This window comes from Aythya fuligula, chromosome 2, assembly GCF_009819795.1.
Source record: "Aythya fuligula isolate bAytFul2 chromosome 2, bAytFul2.pri, whole genome shotgun sequence".
In the NCBI taxonomy this organism is placed as follows: Eukaryota; Metazoa; Chordata; class Aves; order Anseriformes; family Anatidae; genus Aythya; species Aythya fuligula.
The window spans coordinates 64,038,749-64,056,318 of NC_045560.1; the positions used below are offsets into that span (position 1 = coordinate 64,038,749).

The window sequence follows — 17,570 nt, forward strand, 5'->3', positions numbered from 1 at the left end:
GTTAAATGCTTTTGCTAGCATTCAGGAACTCTGGTCAAGGAAAGTTTCTTATGCCTTGAAATTAATTCCAACCAAAACATTTTTTTCATGTCAGATTACCTCAAGGATCAAATAGAAATGTAACTTGTTGGAAGACAAAGTCTAGAATGCATTATTTCAAAGAGAAGAAAACAAAAAAAAAAACATTATCTAGTTAATTTAAAAGTAAAGTACTATTTAACTTAAAAGAACATGAAATAACAAATTCATACGTACATTGAAAGAATTGGTGCTACACTGTCCAAAGAGGCTATCAGAATTCCTATTTCACAAATACCAGCAGTGAGGAGCAGAGCCCACGTTGGTTCTCCGTTTGCTTTTCCATGACCAAATACCTAGTTCAATTCAAGTATACAGTAAAACTGGGGAAAGGTGTGTTTTATACTGTTGTGAAACATATTGCAGATTGTGACCTAACTAACTTGAACCTAAAACAGTAATTAGTTACAAAGGAAAACAAGAAAATCTATACCATAAAACAAAACAAAAATGTATGCTTTCCAATGTTGCAATCTTTACTAAAATAAAAGACTACATTACATTAAAGTGGTACTGCAGCTGCTGTTGAAATAAACTTAACTAACTTGAAATCTGAATGCATCAGAGAGTAATGCTTAGTCTATAAAAAGCTAACAGTTGAAAGCATTATTTTTTGTAATATACAAAATAGACATCAAGTCTGTATTTACAAACATAAATATTGATCCTTATTATTGATTATTCCTAGGAGGACTTAGGAAAGCCCTATTCTGCACAAGGCCCTACGAAAAATCATCTAGCACATGGTAATTTCCTTTGTTGTGAGAGCCATCCAGCTATACTGGATAATAGATGGCGAAATGCCTCACCTAAAGTTAGAGCTACCTTCAGTCTCCTCCACACTCCCCTCTGCAATTATAAGCATTAAAGCCTCACTCTCATTTTCCATAACTGCTTCCTTTCCAAATGTGTAGGTGCTTCACCTCATTCCTTCTTCATCCTGACTTCTCCTCTTTCCTTAGCTTCCTCTCATTGATCAGTCTACGTTCCTTTATACTATGAAATGTCATTTTTTCTGCTCATGTTTTAAAAGAAGTTTTTTTGCTTCTTTCTTAAACGTCATGCTCTTGCTCCTGTATTCATCTCCTCTCATTTCTCTTACTGTCCATGAAAAGGCTGTATGACTCCAAAACTGTAAGTGCCTTCCAAGTCTAAAATCTCTCTTCAAACATTTTTTTAATTTGTATTTTAAAAAATGCATGACATATGGAGTCATATAAAATGCATGACATATGGAGTCATAGAATGGAATTAGATTCTTACATCTTTCTTGACTTCAGCCTACAAAAATGAATAAAAATGAGAACTGTATCTCTATGACATTATAAGTTAAGTATCTCAATCATAACATTTAATTAACTTATTTCAAATTACAAATTGTCAGCACAATCTGGACTCAAAAAAAGTTTAGTTGCTTCTTAGCTTGTTCATTTCCATTAATAAAAATATTTTTAATTTTGACTCTCTAACATTTATATGTGAGGACAAAAAGAATTAAATTGCACAGAAAAAGACACGTTCAAACTTTGGCCTGAAAAAACAATGCTGCACAAGAGTACAAATGAGCTCCAAAACGTTTCCTCACAGTTCTGGAGGAATAACAAAAATAATGCCTCATATTTTATTAACAAAAGATAAACCGCATTTGAAATATAAAGTAAAAATATTATCTCACTTGGATAAATGGTACAATGCCATCTCTTGCAATGGCCTGCAACAGACGGGGTGCACCAGTGAGACTCTGTAGACCAGCACCGCATGTTGAAAAGAATGAACCGATCACAATAACCCATGGAGAAGGCCAGGCCAGTGTACCAACCACTAGATTTCCATTAACTGCTTCTCCAAACCTTAGGGAAGTGAAGAACAAAACAGAACAGTGAACAAATACACACATAAACCATCAAACTCTACAAGAATTTATTTTGTAGCTTCTAAACCCATAGCTTGATCTTGGTTGGACAACATCACTTTTCAGCAATAAACACCACATCACATCATGCACTATAGGATTTCCCAAACAACCAATTTATCGTGCTGTATTAAAAAAAAACAACAACAACAACAAAAACATAATTGATTGATTTTAGGTACTGCCTTTTAAGCAGACAAGTGACAACTATCAGATATCTTGGCAAACTTTAAAGAATTAACAACAGAAAAAGTATTTACATATGCATCCTTTAGATCCTTGTGAATACCAGGAACTAGATTTCAGAAGTCTGCATTATACATGTGTGTGATATAGGTGTACCCCAGAGCATAAAGAGATTTGTTAAAATAACGTATTAGCCTTTCTAATATATAGCATGACACTGACATATGGACAACGAAATACAGAGGAACTGTTTACATTGTCGTGCTAACTAATGCAAGTTCAATGAACCACTATGACAAACAAGGCTAGGAGGGCGTAGAAATAAAAGAAAGAAGTGCTTTCATAACACAGCACTGAGTATCCAATCCAAACATAATTGACTTTATGTTCATTTATAGACATCTTAGGTGAAGCATGAAAAAGTACTCTTTCCTCCCCCCATGGGAGTATATAATTTCTTTATATTTTCATTTTCTAAAAAAACACCAGAGAAAATAAAAGGGTATAGGCTAAGAAAAATTATATGTTTCATCTCTTTTTGGCCTGGCTATTGACAACACCAAGGTAAATCAGATTAATATAACAAGCCAGTGTTCAAGTTCTTGCGTATGCTTAAGCTTGAATGCTAGTACTATAGAAGTACTATCTTCACTACAGGAGAAGACAGAGGAAAAAAAACACTACTTGTGTAGGAGAAAAAAAAAAAAAAAACAACACACTATGCTTCTCTGATGACATATATCTGCTTCTTAATGCTGGCATTGGAGTTTGGCTTCCATTAAAACAAAGAGTAGGTACAACTTGAAAAGATTAAAGACAAACACTAGAAATGTACAAGCTTTTTTTTTCCCCATGGCAGATATTATGGCAATCCATGATGAAAACAAAACAAAAAACAGACAAATCCCCCTACGTTTTACTATTATGTTAACTTATTCTCATTGTATTAGCTTTGATTGGAATCCAGATTTTAACTTACACTTTTCCTTCTAGACTAAAAGAAATGAATTGTCTAAGCATTATCTCTTTCAGCATCAAAACAATATCCCAATGCCCCTGTTTTGTCAACCAAAGCAAATCTGTGCATTGGTCAGTATAAAATGAGACTCAAACAGGAAGGGAAAAGTCTGCTAGCACATTCCCCACAGCATCTTCTTCAACTCAATCTCTCATCAGAGAAATTTATTAAGACCTGGAGGTGCTGTTCATGCTCATCTCTATTAATTTTATGCCGTTCATGCTTCAAAAAGTGAGCCTCAGAAAATAACACGGGTGACAACTAATCTGCATAAGAATCATGCAGCTAGTAGAAATTATAGGCCTGATGGTGCATTGCAGTCTTTCTGATGAACTCTGCTTGTCATGCAACTGTCAAAAATTTTTCTGCCTGCATTCTTCAGGAACATATTACCTCTCACTAAGTAATATCATTCTGGAGTAAGGGGAATGATATTACTTAGTGAGAGGTAATATGTTCCTGAAGAATGCTTACTCCACCTCAATAAAAATACTAACTATGCTTTTTCTCTCAAGACCATTTTATTAGGAACAGTTCCACTTCACAAACATTTATCTCAGATTCTTCTTCTACTTTTTTGCAGTGATACAGTCCATTAACATTTCCAGTTTTTGCAGCCATCTTAGCTCAAGAGATAGTCTTTCCCTACAGTTTTACCTAAGTGTAAGAAAAATATTCCACATGGATGTTTCCCAGAAGAGCCATTAATGAAAATAAGTCTGATTAACATAACCTGTTTTCATACATGCTCCTGATAAAAGTACAAGTTGAATGCAACTTACTTATCTCTTAATATCACACCTTCTATACAAGCACCAAACAGCACTATGCAAGAGAGATCTGTTATTGAGACTGAAGGAAGATTACACTGTAAATGAAATAATTATAGAGGGAAAACGATTTCCTACCCAGGGATGAAATTAAAATGTCTATGACAAACTTTTTTTTTCATTATTCTCCCATACTACAACTTTTTAGTTTATGTTCCCTACAACTGCATTTGATCCACAATTGATTTGGAATATATTTTAAGCAAGCAGTTCATGCATCATGCAACAAGATATTTTCTCATACAAAGATATGTGTCTTCTAGTTATTGAACAACTAATAATTTGTTTTGCTGTTAGTTTGCTTTAAGACTTTCAGTAGTTATGCTGGGTATAATGACAAAGCAATCTGCCAACTAAAATATGCTAAAATGTCTATGTCACTTAACTGAAACCATAAATTGTAACTTGGAGCTTAAAATGTTAGTAGAAGATAGGAGATACATACATACACATACATATATGTATACATCTACATACACACACACAATATATATATTTGTGTGTGAATAGATATTTAAAATTTCAGTTTAGATTTCATTATTTTTATATTCAGGCAACTCAAATGAATTTTTATTGAAATTCTATAATGTACCATACCTATAGAAAGCCCACTAGAAAAAAAAAAGCCACAGTACAAAGGATACAAATAAAAGAAGTAGTTGAAATAGCTAAAATAGTTCCAGTAGGAATAGATTTCTGAGCATCCTTAAGATCGCCAGATCTGTTCGAACCTGCCATAATACCTGGAGAAAAAAAAAAAAGTCACAAAAACATGGAATATTAATTTCATTTAAATAACAAATACATGCCTGACCTGGACAGGATGGGTTGATGGGCAGAGGCCAATGGGATGAGGTTCAACATGACTAAATGCTGGGTCCTGCACTTTGGCCACAACAAACCCATGCAGCACTACAGGCAGAGTGGCTGGAAAGCTGTGCAGAGGAAAAGGATCTGGGGGTGTTGGTCAATGCTTGCCTGAACACGAGCCAGCTGTGTGCCCAGGGGACAACAGAAGGACAACAGCATGCTGGTTTGTATCAGGAACAGGAAGGTGATCGTCCCCCTGTACTCTGCCCTGGTGAGGCTGCACCCCAAGTGCTGTGTTCAGTTTTGGACCCCTCACTACAAGAAGGACATGGAGGCCCTGGAACATGTCCAGAGAAGGGCTACGAAGCTGGTGAAGGGTCTGGAGTACAGGTCTTATGAGAAGCGGCTAAGGGAACTGGGGGTGTTCAGTCTGGAGAAGGGGAGGCTCAGGGGAGACCTTATTGATCCCTACAGCTACCTGAAAAGAAGGTGTGGGGAGCTGAGGGTTGGCCTCTTCTCACAGGTAACTTAGTGATAGGACTAGAGGGAATGGCCTCAAGTTGCACCAGGGGAGTTCTAGGTTGGAAATTAGAAGACCTGCATTTGATTCAGAAATTTGTGTTACCACCCATCATGAAATTCCAGAAGGCTCAGAAAAAAGTCAATCATTTTTAGAATGGGGAAATATACAAGAGTAGCAAAATGTAGGGGATGGATGTTTTAAACTAATAAGGGTTTAAAAATTTGAACCAGCATGACCAAATGTACTAACTTTCTACTAAACAGTCTATACATTAACATATGTAAGCAAATCAATTAATAATGAAAACAGAAACAAAAGGAAAGGAGCAGGCATGAAGTACAGAGGAATGGTCAGGGGATCACAGGCATACATTAGTGTTTGAACCTAAATACAGAACAAAAATCACTTTCCAAAACACTGTAAAAGAGTGGAAAAAAATCATGCACTATTTCTGCCATCAGTCCTAGAATTGCCCTGATCACTGTTAGAGGCAAAAATCAGATGCTAAGGTCAAGAATCCGGTGCAAAAGCACTGACAAACACTACACAGTGAAATCATAAGCACAGGCTGGCATACAGTAAGATTTTGATCTTACTTTTTTAAGATTAAAGAGACAAGGGTGAAGAAGAGGGATGGGAAACAGGAAAGAACCTGAAGTATAGAAATGAGAACAGTAAGAGGACAAGCATACGAAGTGACATCTCCATTTGGTATTCTTCTAGCAAATAATGTTGCAACTTTGCATCAGAATTCTGTTCTCTTACTTGATATTAAGTTGCTTGAGCTAGGATTTTTCAATAAAAATTATTTAGTTATTTCAGTCAAACAAGACCTGAGGGAAATGATATAAAATTAACCTAACTTTTAATCTTGATAAACAAAAAAGTCTCTGCTAGTTACGGCTGAAAAAAAAAATTGGAAGTTTAAACAAAGCTCATGCAGTTCATGGCTTGAATACCTGAAACACCTTAATACCCAACTGTTCTCTCTCATGCATATGAAGATAAACACATTATGAAGGTAAGAAATTTTCAACTCAGCTGCAGCTTACTCTGAATAAACATTTAGTAACACATGGAGCTTTCTTTTTATTTCCAGGTATAGAAATAAAAAAGTATATTTCTTTTTTATTTCCAGGTACATAAACAGCACTTGAACTGATCCATTAAGTTCTATAAACTCCTAAAATAACCAGTAGCCAGCTATGTCTTTCCAGCACCAGAAAATCTGCTACTTAAAACTTGGACAGAGACTAGGAATATTGTGTCAGCAATAAACATTCACACAAAAATATTTTTTCAACTATGAAAACACGTCTTTACTCAAGGAAAATAGGTATATCTACCTGTTACAGATGGAAAATAAATCCCTACAAGCATTGTGAAGTAGGTCATGATGTCTGTAAAAACATAAGGGCGTCCACCAATTTTTATGTCTTCTGATCCAGAAACTGATGGCTGATTTTTTTTCTCAACTATTGATCCTTTTTCTGAATAGGCACTCCACAGATTATCTACAAGGGGAAAAAAGAATAGCAATTGTCAACTCTGTTTCATAATATGAAATACTGAGAATGAAATACCGTTATAAATTAGATGGCTTTTCTTACTCAAAAATCATGATGCTTCCCAAAACTTCCTTATGAAATGAAGAACGGAGAATCAATAACATCAATATCAGTTGTAACTTGTAGACATTTCCACTATATGCCAGCAGTGGTGTATGGGATGTGCCATACAAGATTTTCTCTTCCATTAAAGAAAGATTTAGTTATAGAATTAAATTCTAATACTCTTCTAGAACATCCACTTACATTGCACAAAAATATGGGTGTATTATCAATTATAGTAGTCAAAAAAAAAAAAAAAGAAAAGTATAGCAGTGAAAAAAGAAATATTTGCAGATTCAGGCAATCTTAGCATACATTTACATTTCTTGTTCTTAATTTTTGAGGAACAGGTAAAAAAAAATGCTTCTTGGCAGCAACTTGAGTTGAGACCTGCTATACAGTATAGTCTGGACAATAGTTCAAGACTTGGTTGCTCATGATTAAGGTATTCCACATGGTCACTAACCAGACCCCAGAAGACAACAGAAGATCAAAGGTGGTTTACTTTGTTGTTGTTTTTTTAAACAAAACCAAAACAATATCTACCGCAACCCACCCCCTTAAAAATTAAAAAATAAACAAGAACCACAGCTTTCGAGAGCTTACATTTGTAGAAATTCTAGTTATGCCCCTTAAAATGATGGTAAGGACACCTAAACCTGACTCTTACTTTAAAATAAGATAGTGTTTCCTATCATATGCTAGGAGACAAAACAGATAATTTCTCTCCCTGTTAAAGAGAGATTGTATACAAAAGATTTTCCACCATGGAAATAAATACTTCCTATAGACTACCAGGACAATAGATCTGGTGGCCAATTTTCAGTCATCCAGTGCAACTTTCGGGAGCTGAGCATAGCATTCTGAGCCTCCACAATAGCAACATGTTACTTTGAGCACAATACGAAGATTCAGAGTCAGAGTCAGAGGTAATCTCCTAAGTGGCCAAAGATAGAGTGGTTGTATGCAGATTTGGCAAATATTACAGAATCACAGAATTTATAGGTTGGAAGAGACCTCAAGATCATCGAGTCCAACCTCTGACCTAACACTAACAGTCCCCACTAAACCATTTCCCTAAGCTCTACATCTAAACGTCTTTTGAAGACTTCCAGGGATGGTGACTCCACCACTTCCCTGGGCAGCCTGTTCCAATGTCTAACAGCCCTTTCGGTAAAGAAGTTCTTCCTAACATCTAACCTAAAACTCTCCTGGCGCAACTCTAGCCCATTCCCCCTCATCATGTCACCAGGCACGTGGGAGAACAGACCAACCCCCACCTCACTACAGCCTCCTCTAAGGTACCTGTAGAGAGCAATAAGGTCGCCCCTGAGCCTCCTTTTCTCTAGGCTGAACAAGCCCAGCTCCCTCAGCCGCTCCTCGTAGGACTTGTTCTCCAGACTCCTCACCAGCTTCGTCGCCCTTCTCTGCACCCGCTCGAGCACCTCCATGTCCTTCTTGTAGCGAGGGGCCCAAAACTGAACACAGTACTCGAGGTGCGGCCTCACCAGAGCCAAGTACAGGGGGACGATCACCTCCCTAGCCCTGCTGGTCACACTGTTTCTGATACAAGCCAAGGATGCCATTGGCCTTCTTGGCTACCTGAGCACACTGCTGGCTCATATTCAGCTGACTATCCACCATCACTCCCAGGTCCTTCTCTGCCTGGCAGCTCTCTAACCATTCCTCTCCCAGCCTGTAGCTCTGCTTGGGGTTATTGCGCCCCAGGTGCAGGACCCGGCACTTGGCCTTGTTGAACTTCATGCAGTTGACCTCAGCCCATAGGTCCAGCCTATCCAGATCCTCCTGCAGAGCCTTCCTACCCTCGAGCAGGTCGACACACGCACCTAACTTGGTGTCATCTGCAAACTTACTGAGGGTGCACTCAATGCCCTCATCCAGATCATCGATGAAGATATTAAAGAGGACCGGCCCCAGCACCGAGCCCTGGGGGACGCCACTAGTGACTGGCCTCCAACTGGACTTGGCTCCATTCACCACGACTCTTTGGGCCCGGCTATCCAGCCAGTTTCTAACCCAACGAAGCGTGTGCCAGTCCAAGCCAAGAGCAGCCAGTTTCTTGAGGAGAATGCTGTGGGAGACGGTGTCAAAAGCCTTGCTGAATTCAAGGTAGACCACATCCACAGCCTTTCCCTCATCCACCCAGAGCGTCACTTTGTCATAGAAGGAGATCAGGTTCGTCAAGCAAGATCTGCCTTTCATAAACCCATGCTGACTGGGCCTGATCGCCTGCTTGCCCTGCAAGTGCTGCGTGATGACTCTCAGGAGGATCTGCTCCATGAGCTTCCCTGGCACTGAGGTCAAACTGACAGGCCTGTAATTTCCCGGGTCTGCCCTCCGGCCCTTCTTGTAGATGGGCATCACATTTGCTAGCCGCCAGTCAACTGGGACCTCCCCCGATAGCCAGGACTGCTGATAAATGATGGACAGTGGCTTGGCCAGCTCCTCTGCCAGTTCTCTCAATACCCTTGGGTGGATCCCATCCGGCCCCATCGACTTGTGCACCTCCAAGTGCCGTAGCAGGTCACCAACCAGTTCTTCATGGATAGTGAGGGCCACATCCTGCTCCCCATCCCCTTCCACCAGCTCAGGGTACTGAGTATCCAGAGAACAACCGGTATTGCCGCTAAAGACTGAGGCAAAGAAGGCATTGAGCACCTCTGCCTTTTCCTTGTCTCTTGTAACTAAGTTTCCCCCCGCATCCAGTAAAGGATGGAGATTCTCCTTAGTCCTCCTTTTTGTGTTGATGTATTTATAGAAACGTTTTTTGTTATCTTTAACAGCAGTAGCCAGATTGAGCTCCAGCTGAGCTTTGGCCTTCCTAATTTTGTCCCTGCACAGCCTCGCTACATCCTTAAAGTCCTCCCTAGTGGCCTGCCCACTTTTCCAAAGATTATAAACCCTCTTTTTTCTCCTAAGATCAAGCCACAATTCTCTGTTGAGCCAGGCTGGTCTTCTTCCCCGCCAGCTCGTCTTTGGGCACGTGGGGACAGACCGTTCCTGCGCCATTAAGATTTCCCTCTTGAAGAGTGCCCAGCCTTCCTGGACTCCTCTGCCCTTCAGAACTGCCTCCCAAGGGACTCTACCAACCAGTGTCCTGAGCAGCTCAAAGTCAGCCCTCCGGAAGTCCAATACAGCGGTTTTACTGGTCCCCTTCCTGGCCTCGCCAAGAATAGTGAACTCCACCATTTCGTGGTCACTCTGCCCAAGACAGATCCCGACAACCACATCCTCCACCAGTCCTTCTCTGTTTGTGAAGAGAAGGTTTAGCGGGGCGCCACCCCTGGTAGGCTCACTAACCAGCTGCGTCAGGAAGCTATTTTCCATGCTCTCCAGAAACCTTATAGAAAGCTAGAAGGTTTCTGGAGAAAACCATTAGAACCATTAGAAAACTATTAGAACTATATTAGAATCATAAACAGAAGCATGCATGAGAGAACAATGCAAGAGTAGAATAAAGGTTAAAAAGAAAGGTAAATATGAATTGCTACAGTGCAGCTATGTGTTCTTTCATTCAAATGAAGAAGAACAAATTGATGTAAAGATGAAGACTGATGCCACAAAAGCAAAAGTTAAGGAAAACAAGAGAATTGTAAAATTCAGGAATTTCAGCAAGTACTCGAACAGTGACATAAAATGAGATAAGATCTCCAAATTAATATCTACTCCCTCTGAAGTGTATAAAGGAAGTCCAGAAATCACTTTGTCATTTCCAATCAAAAGCACTAAACACTTAGAGGACTCAACAGCAAGTTTCCTTTGTTCAGCGTGACACAGACATGACACTAGCCTGACCAGTCCAACAATCAGATTTGTATTTGTGGAGCACATGAGAGCACAAACAGGAAAAAATAGCTTAGAGACTTTTAATGTATAAATCATTTTCTCCTTTCATGAGATGTCTCACTGAGCTTTATTACATTAAGTTCCTATAGTCACTGTCCCCAGAGTGATAAACCAAGTGGATTTGAAATTCTGGGTGAAGAAAAAGGGTTACTTTCTGAAAGATGTAAACTTACTGTATACAGATGTCCTGTAAATTGTGGGAGGACTTAGCACACACTTCCTGAGACATCCATCTATGATATCTGAGTATTCCCAGCTACAGCCATAGACACATGGGTATTATTGTCTTTGAATTTGGGTAATTATTCATTCACACTGCCTTTTTTTTTTTTTCCTCGAGTTTTAGGAACTGGGGAAGTAACAGCTTTTTAGAAAGAAAATTATACATCAAAAGTATTCTTGATGGAAATATAAGTGAAGAGGATCTATTTAATTTAGCCCACTCAGATTTCCCAAGTGTTTTTGATAGATCCCGTTGGTGAAAAACATTAAGACAGTCATGGGATAAAGGGAAAAGTCATCACATGAATAATAAAAATGGTTCAAAGATAGAAAACAGGTAAAATTAAATACAGATTCAGTTTTACAATGCAGGAAAGTCACCAGTGAATTTCCACAAGAAATCATACCAGGATGTAACCCGTGCTTTGCAATGTACTGGACTAGAAAAATGAGTTAGTTGCAAGATGAGAAAGCTTACCAGTAACACTCAGTTATTCAAGGTGGTGGAAGCAAAAGCCAACTGCGAAGAACTACAGAAAAACCATTCCACACTCAATGACTGAGCAGAAATAGGTGAGTTTCATCAACAGGTTAGCAATGAACATTGTTAAGTGTTTCTCTAACATTGAGCTTTCAGCAGACTCTGAATGGTTGTTAGAAAACTCAGCATTATATGACACTGGAAATATGAAATATACTTTTATGTGGCAGTGCTGGTTCAAAAAAAAAAAAAGTAAACTACAAATGGATGAACAGAAGGAAGGAAAGAAAGAAGGAAGAAAAGAAGGGTGGAAGGGAAGAAGGAAGGAAAGAAAGAAGGAAAGAGAAACAGACTGCTACAAAAGAGAAACAGTAGTTTGAAGTTCATATTGTAGCAGAAGTTAGAACACAGGACTGTATCCTGAGCATGCAGGGGGAAGGTAAAGCAGCATCAAAAGAAATACTTCTTAAAATATTCAGGGGAAAAAAATGTATGTGGTAAATTATAAAATGCACAGAATAATAAATCTCAAGTAACATTTCTTGTAACAGTCAAAAAAAGATTTACATTTTTGATTCTGAAGAAGTTGAATGATTTTATATACAAATACATTTACATACAAATGTCTCTTTTCCAAGTGTTATATTGAAAGCTAAAAATACTTTTTTTTTTTTAAAAAACACAGAACTGACTTGCCATACAATGTTAGACAAACAGCAGACTTCATTCCTCAATTTAGCACTTGTAAATTGGAAAAAGTTCTTCCTCAGAAGAGTTTGAAATAACTATATCTGGTGTTAAAAAAAAGAGTTAAACATTTCATTTATTTATTTTTTTAATGTAATAAACACTTTATTACTTTTTTGGATAGAACAACAGTTTTTGAACTATAAAACCTCAGTGATCCCAAATCAAAGCATTTGATACTAAGGTTCCAAAACCAAATGGAAACATTAAAGGAAGCAACACTCCAGGAAGCAGTCTTTCTTGGAAACAGATTAGAGCAAAAGACTTGTGACAGGTAAGACCCCTACATTACTGAAAAGCTACAGGCGAAATCAGTATTCAGTATTCACTAAAAATTCAGTGCTTTCTGACTTACCAATTAAAACTCCACTCATTATTCCCGGAATCCCTTGAATTTCTGTAACATTATTGAGACTAAAGTAGTCATCACACGTAGCATTATGTAAAGAGCTATTGCAGAAGAGGCGCCACAAGGTTGTTGTCTTTGTTTCATTATTGCTTTCAGTAAATTTGGCACAGACATCAAAGCTGCGTTTTGACAATGTACGGTTTCCAAGAAGACAGATGCTACCAAAAACAAACAAACAAAAAAAAACAGTGATCCTTCAGCGTAGTGTTGTGCAATAAAATATATTTGTCCATTAAACTGCCTCAGAAACCCATTATTTCCAATACCCGTGTAATGGGCTATACAACATCTACTAAAGCAGTATATAGTCTCTGCATGTAAACCCATCATCAATAATCTTTAAAACATGAAGCAGACATTTCAACTTTAAGGCAGCTATTTTACTTTCTGATTTTTTCTTTGGAGAATAGAATCAATTTAAGCAGTTTTGCCACTAAACAGCAGGAGTGAACAAATCACGATCTCTATAAGAAACAAGAGAAATTTAGTAATTGGAATTTAAGAAAATGACAAGCCTGACAAAGAAAAACTATAAGAAAGATTAAGCAAGTGACCTGCATTTTCCAGCAAATAAATATTTTACATTAAAAGTTAGTAAATGAGACAGGATGATCAATCAGCAAGATCTAAGGACTCTGAACTCCTAGTTCAAATGCAAATATCATACATGTTCTTCACAGAAAGCAATTAAAGAATTCAGAAAACTCAGAATGGTTTGCAAGAAGCAAATTCCTAACAAAGAACATCAAACATCTAGGAACAACCTGTTGATAAGTATTTGTTAAGCTACATGAAAAAATGTTCTGGAAATATCTCCTCCAGGCTTGTTTAATAAAGTGATACATAAAAATACAGAGAAATTGTCAGAACAGCCAGGGATCAGGTTAGGAAAGCTGAAGCCCTATTAGAATTAAATTTGCCCAGGGACATCAAGGGCAACAAGAACGGTATAGCAGTGATAAAAGGAAGACTAGGGAAAATGTGGGCCATCTTCAGAAGGAAATAGAAGAACTGGTTACCCTGAATATGGAAAAGGCTGAGGCATTCAACAGCTTTTTTGCCTCTCTCTTCACCAGCAAGAGCTCTAGCCATATAGCCCAAGTCCCAGAAGGCAAAGACAGGCACTGGGAGAATGAAGAACCACCCACTGTTGCAGAAGATCAGGCTCAAGACCATCTAAGGAACCTGAAGGTGCACAAGTCCATGGGACCTAATGTGAAGCATCCAAGGGTCCTGAGGGAACTGGTGGATGAAGCTGCTAAGCCACTGCCATCATATTCAAGAAGTTGTGGCACTCTGGTGAAGTTCCTGGTGATGGAAGACAGGAAACAGCCCCCATTTCAAAAAACAGATAAAAGAAAGACCTGAGGAACTACAGGACAGTCAGTCTCACTTCTGTGCCTGGCAAGACCATGGGGGCAGATCCTCCTGGAAACTATGTTAAGGCACGAGGAAAACAAGGAGGTGACTGATGACAGCCAACATGGCTTCACTAAGGGCAAATCACGCCTTACAAATTTGGTGGCCTTCTATGACAGGGTTACAGCACCGGTGGATAAGGGAAGAGCAACTGATATCATCTAGCTGGACTCATGCAAAACATTTGACGCTGTCTGCCATGATATTCTTGTGTCCGAACTGGAGAGACATGCATTTGACAGACAGACCACTCATTGATTAAGGAATTGGCTGGATGGTTGCACTCAAATAGTCAGTCAATAGCTCAATGTCCAAGTGGAGATAGTAACCAGTGGTGTTTCTCAGGGGTCAGTATTGGGACTGGCTCTTTTTAACAACTTTGTCCCTGACATGGACAGTGCGACTGAGTGCACCATCAGCAGATCACCAAGTTGTGTGGTGCGGTCACCATGCTGGAGGGAAGCAATGCCATCCAGAGGGACAAGTTTGACAGGTGGGCCCATGGGAACATCAGAAGTTCATCAAGGCTGAGTGCAAGAGCCTGCGCCTGGGTCAGGGTAATCCCCAGCACAAATGCAAGCTGGGTGGAGAATGGATTGAGAACAGCTCTGAGGAGAAGGACCCGGGGGTGCTGGCTGATGAGAAGGCAACGTGCACTTGCAGGTCAGAAATCTTACCTGCATCAAAAAGCCTGGGCTGCATCAAAATACGCATGGCCAGCAGATTGAGGGAAGTGATTCTCCTCTTCTCTGCTCTTGTGAGACCCTACTTGAGTACTGCATTCAGCTCTGGGGCCCCCAGTATAAGGACATGGATGTATTAGATCAAGCTGAGAGGAGGGCAACAAGCATGATCAAAGGGCTAGAACACCTCTTCTATGAGGACAGGCTGATGGAGTTGGGGTTGTCAGAATGCTTTGGGAAGGTCTTCCAGTACCTAAAAGGGGCCTAGAAGAAAGCAGGAAATTGTACCAAGGATTAATAGGAAAAAAAAATAATGGTTTTAAACTAAAACAGTGTAGATTTAGATTAGATATTAGGAATAAATTATTTACTCAGGGAGTAGAACAGGTTATCCAGAAAAGTTGTGGATGCCCCATCCCTGGAAATGTTGAAGGCCTGGTTGGATGGGGCTTGGAGCAACCTGGTCTAGTGGAAGGTGTCCCTGCTTGTGGCAGAGGGCTTGGAACTAGATGATTTTTAGGGTCCCTTCCAACCTAAACCATTCTATAACATCTGTAAAGATGGAAAAAGGAGCATCAAGTGAAGCATTCACGTCAGTCAGATAAGCAAAAGTACACAGGTAGTACACATTGAGTATTTTTGAAGGAGCTCGGGAAGCTGGTAACAAACAGTAAAAACATTACGTTTGCCATTAGAACAAACAAAAAGCATATTAAGTGACAGAGAATATTTACTTGGTGTAACATCTTGTTTCTGATAGCAGTCAAGAGTAGATGCCTTGTGAAGGGTACAAGAACAAGGGAAGCTTACAGGACACTATAGTACAGCTTCAAGGTATGGCATCACAAGTCAAGAAGATTTCATAGAGAACCTGCTGCTAAAAAGGATGATCTTGCCATTTTCCTCTTTTTGCTTGCTATGGTGTTTGATGAACTATTTATCCTATGGAAACTTCCTCCAGTTTGATTTAGCTGGAAGATCATGATGTAAATTAATGACATATACTATTTCAGCATCTGCACAATGGCTAAACCTAACAGAGATGAAGTGAGGTGATGGACAGCTAAGTGAAAGAGGAATCTGGTAAGCTAGCTGTCCAAATGTTAACAAGAGAAGCTAGACTTATTTTTTTTTCCAGACCAACGCTAACTTGCTGCATGATGGTGAGTTTGGTGACCTGCTCACCATGAGATCAGCTTTAACACAATATGAAACCATGCTTGAATTTCTTATTTTAAGGCAGACTCACCAAAATGTGAACAATTGCATTTATAGGAAGACATAAAACTTTTTTTTTTTTTTTTTTTTTTTTTAACAGTAATATATCACAGTAGCAGTTCCCAGAAAACCAGGAACAGGTTTTACCTGTTACAAAGACCTGTTCCCAGCTCTTTTCAATGCTACGTATCTACATGATCCCTCTTTTACCTATACGGAGGAATAAAAGATTTAAATACTTTCCTACTGGAAGTTCCAGTTTCTTAGAAATCCATGTTCACTTCAGAAAAGTGTCAATTTTGAACATACCTTTATTTTGCAGTAGAAAAGTTAGTATAATTTTACAGTACAAAAATACTGCTTTAACGTTCAGTTTATGAAGAAACCATCAACACCTCAAAGTACTACAGAATCCAGAACAATCATATAGCACAGGATCAGTTCTACATAATAGATGGCAATTCACTACAGTAGTTCCCAGGCTCTTCCACTAATTTCTTAAGTGGTACTATTGTTTACCCTCCATGCAGGAACAGATGCACAAAAATGTAACTTGCATACTGATAACTGGACACCAGAAAAAATTCTTAGCAAGCTGGCAATGTACAAAATAAAGATGGTGAGGAGCGATATGCCATGTGTGACAACAAAGCTAGATTTTAGTAACAAAAAGGTAGAAAAGTCTTCATATAAAGCAAATGAATTTAACACTGTAAACCTTCTATTTTGAATAGGGTAAAATGGAAGCTTTGAAAATTTCATCATCATGACAAAGTTTGAAAGTATGTTACCTATGGTTCATAGTTACGTTTCTTTTAAGGTTTTACTTTATCCCATAGATTTGAGTTTTTCGTTCTTTAGATAAAACAGCTATATTTACTGTCAGCAAGACCACCTTCATGTTTAAGTGTGAATGGAATAATGGCCAGTAATATTAAGTACCAAAGAACCTTTTCCAGAGTATCAAGTCTGGTAAACAAAGATTCAAATATATAGTTCAGACAAGCAAACATGTAAGTGCCTAATAAACATAATAAACATAATAATAATAAGCTTATGAACATAAACATAAGAAACCTACCATGGAGGTCAATTGACATATACATATGTTTTAAATAATAACCTATACTACTTAATAACGTCACTTACGGAAAGTCAGGTGGGTCAAAAGCAGTCTTAATAACTCCAGCATATATGGCAATGATGGATAAAATCACACAGGCAAGGAAGACCAGTGCAAGCTTGTTAACATACTTGACTCCCACAAAAACTACTACAGCCATCAGAATGATAATACATGTTCCATAAACTCTCATGTTATTCAGCATAGCCTCTGTTTCTTCACCACCATCTTCTGCTTTAAATATAGCAGCACTTGGAGAAATGTAAGTCTGTAGGAAATATGGCAAATTATCATACATATTTTATTACTTCACAAACAAGTTCTATCAGATGACAAAAGTGTTTATCAAAGAGCAGAAACAAATATCTCACTTGATCTGGTATAATGAAATTGCAAAAAATTATTTTCAAGATTTTTACTGGTACAGAGACACT

At 38.6% G+C, this 17,570-nt stretch overlaps 1 protein-coding gene across 4 annotated transcripts in view; it reads right to left on the reverse strand.

The window, feature by feature from the left end:
* The window catches only part of LOC116485540 (solute carrier family 12 member 7), an 81,795-nt gene that overhangs the window by 27,729 nt on the left and 36,496 nt on the right, over positions 1–17,570 (reverse strand). For all 4 annotated transcript variants that reach the window (XM_032181015.1, XM_032181014.1, XM_032181017.1 and 1 more), the window contains exons 7-13: positions 17,163–17,404; positions 12,640–12,851; positions 6,704–6,871; positions 4,669–4,767; positions 3,977–4,034; positions 1,754–1,928; positions 256–374 (exon numbers count right to left, since the gene is read on the reverse strand). In XM_032181015.1, coding sequence (XP_032036906.1) covers positions 256–374; positions 1,754–1,928; positions 3,977–4,034; positions 4,669–4,767; positions 6,704–6,871; positions 12,640–12,851; positions 17,163–17,404 — 1,073 coding nt within the window. The remainder of the gene's footprint in view (positions 1–255; positions 375–1,753; positions 1,929–3,976; positions 4,035–4,668; positions 4,768–6,703; positions 6,872–12,639; positions 12,852–17,162; positions 17,405–17,570) is intronic.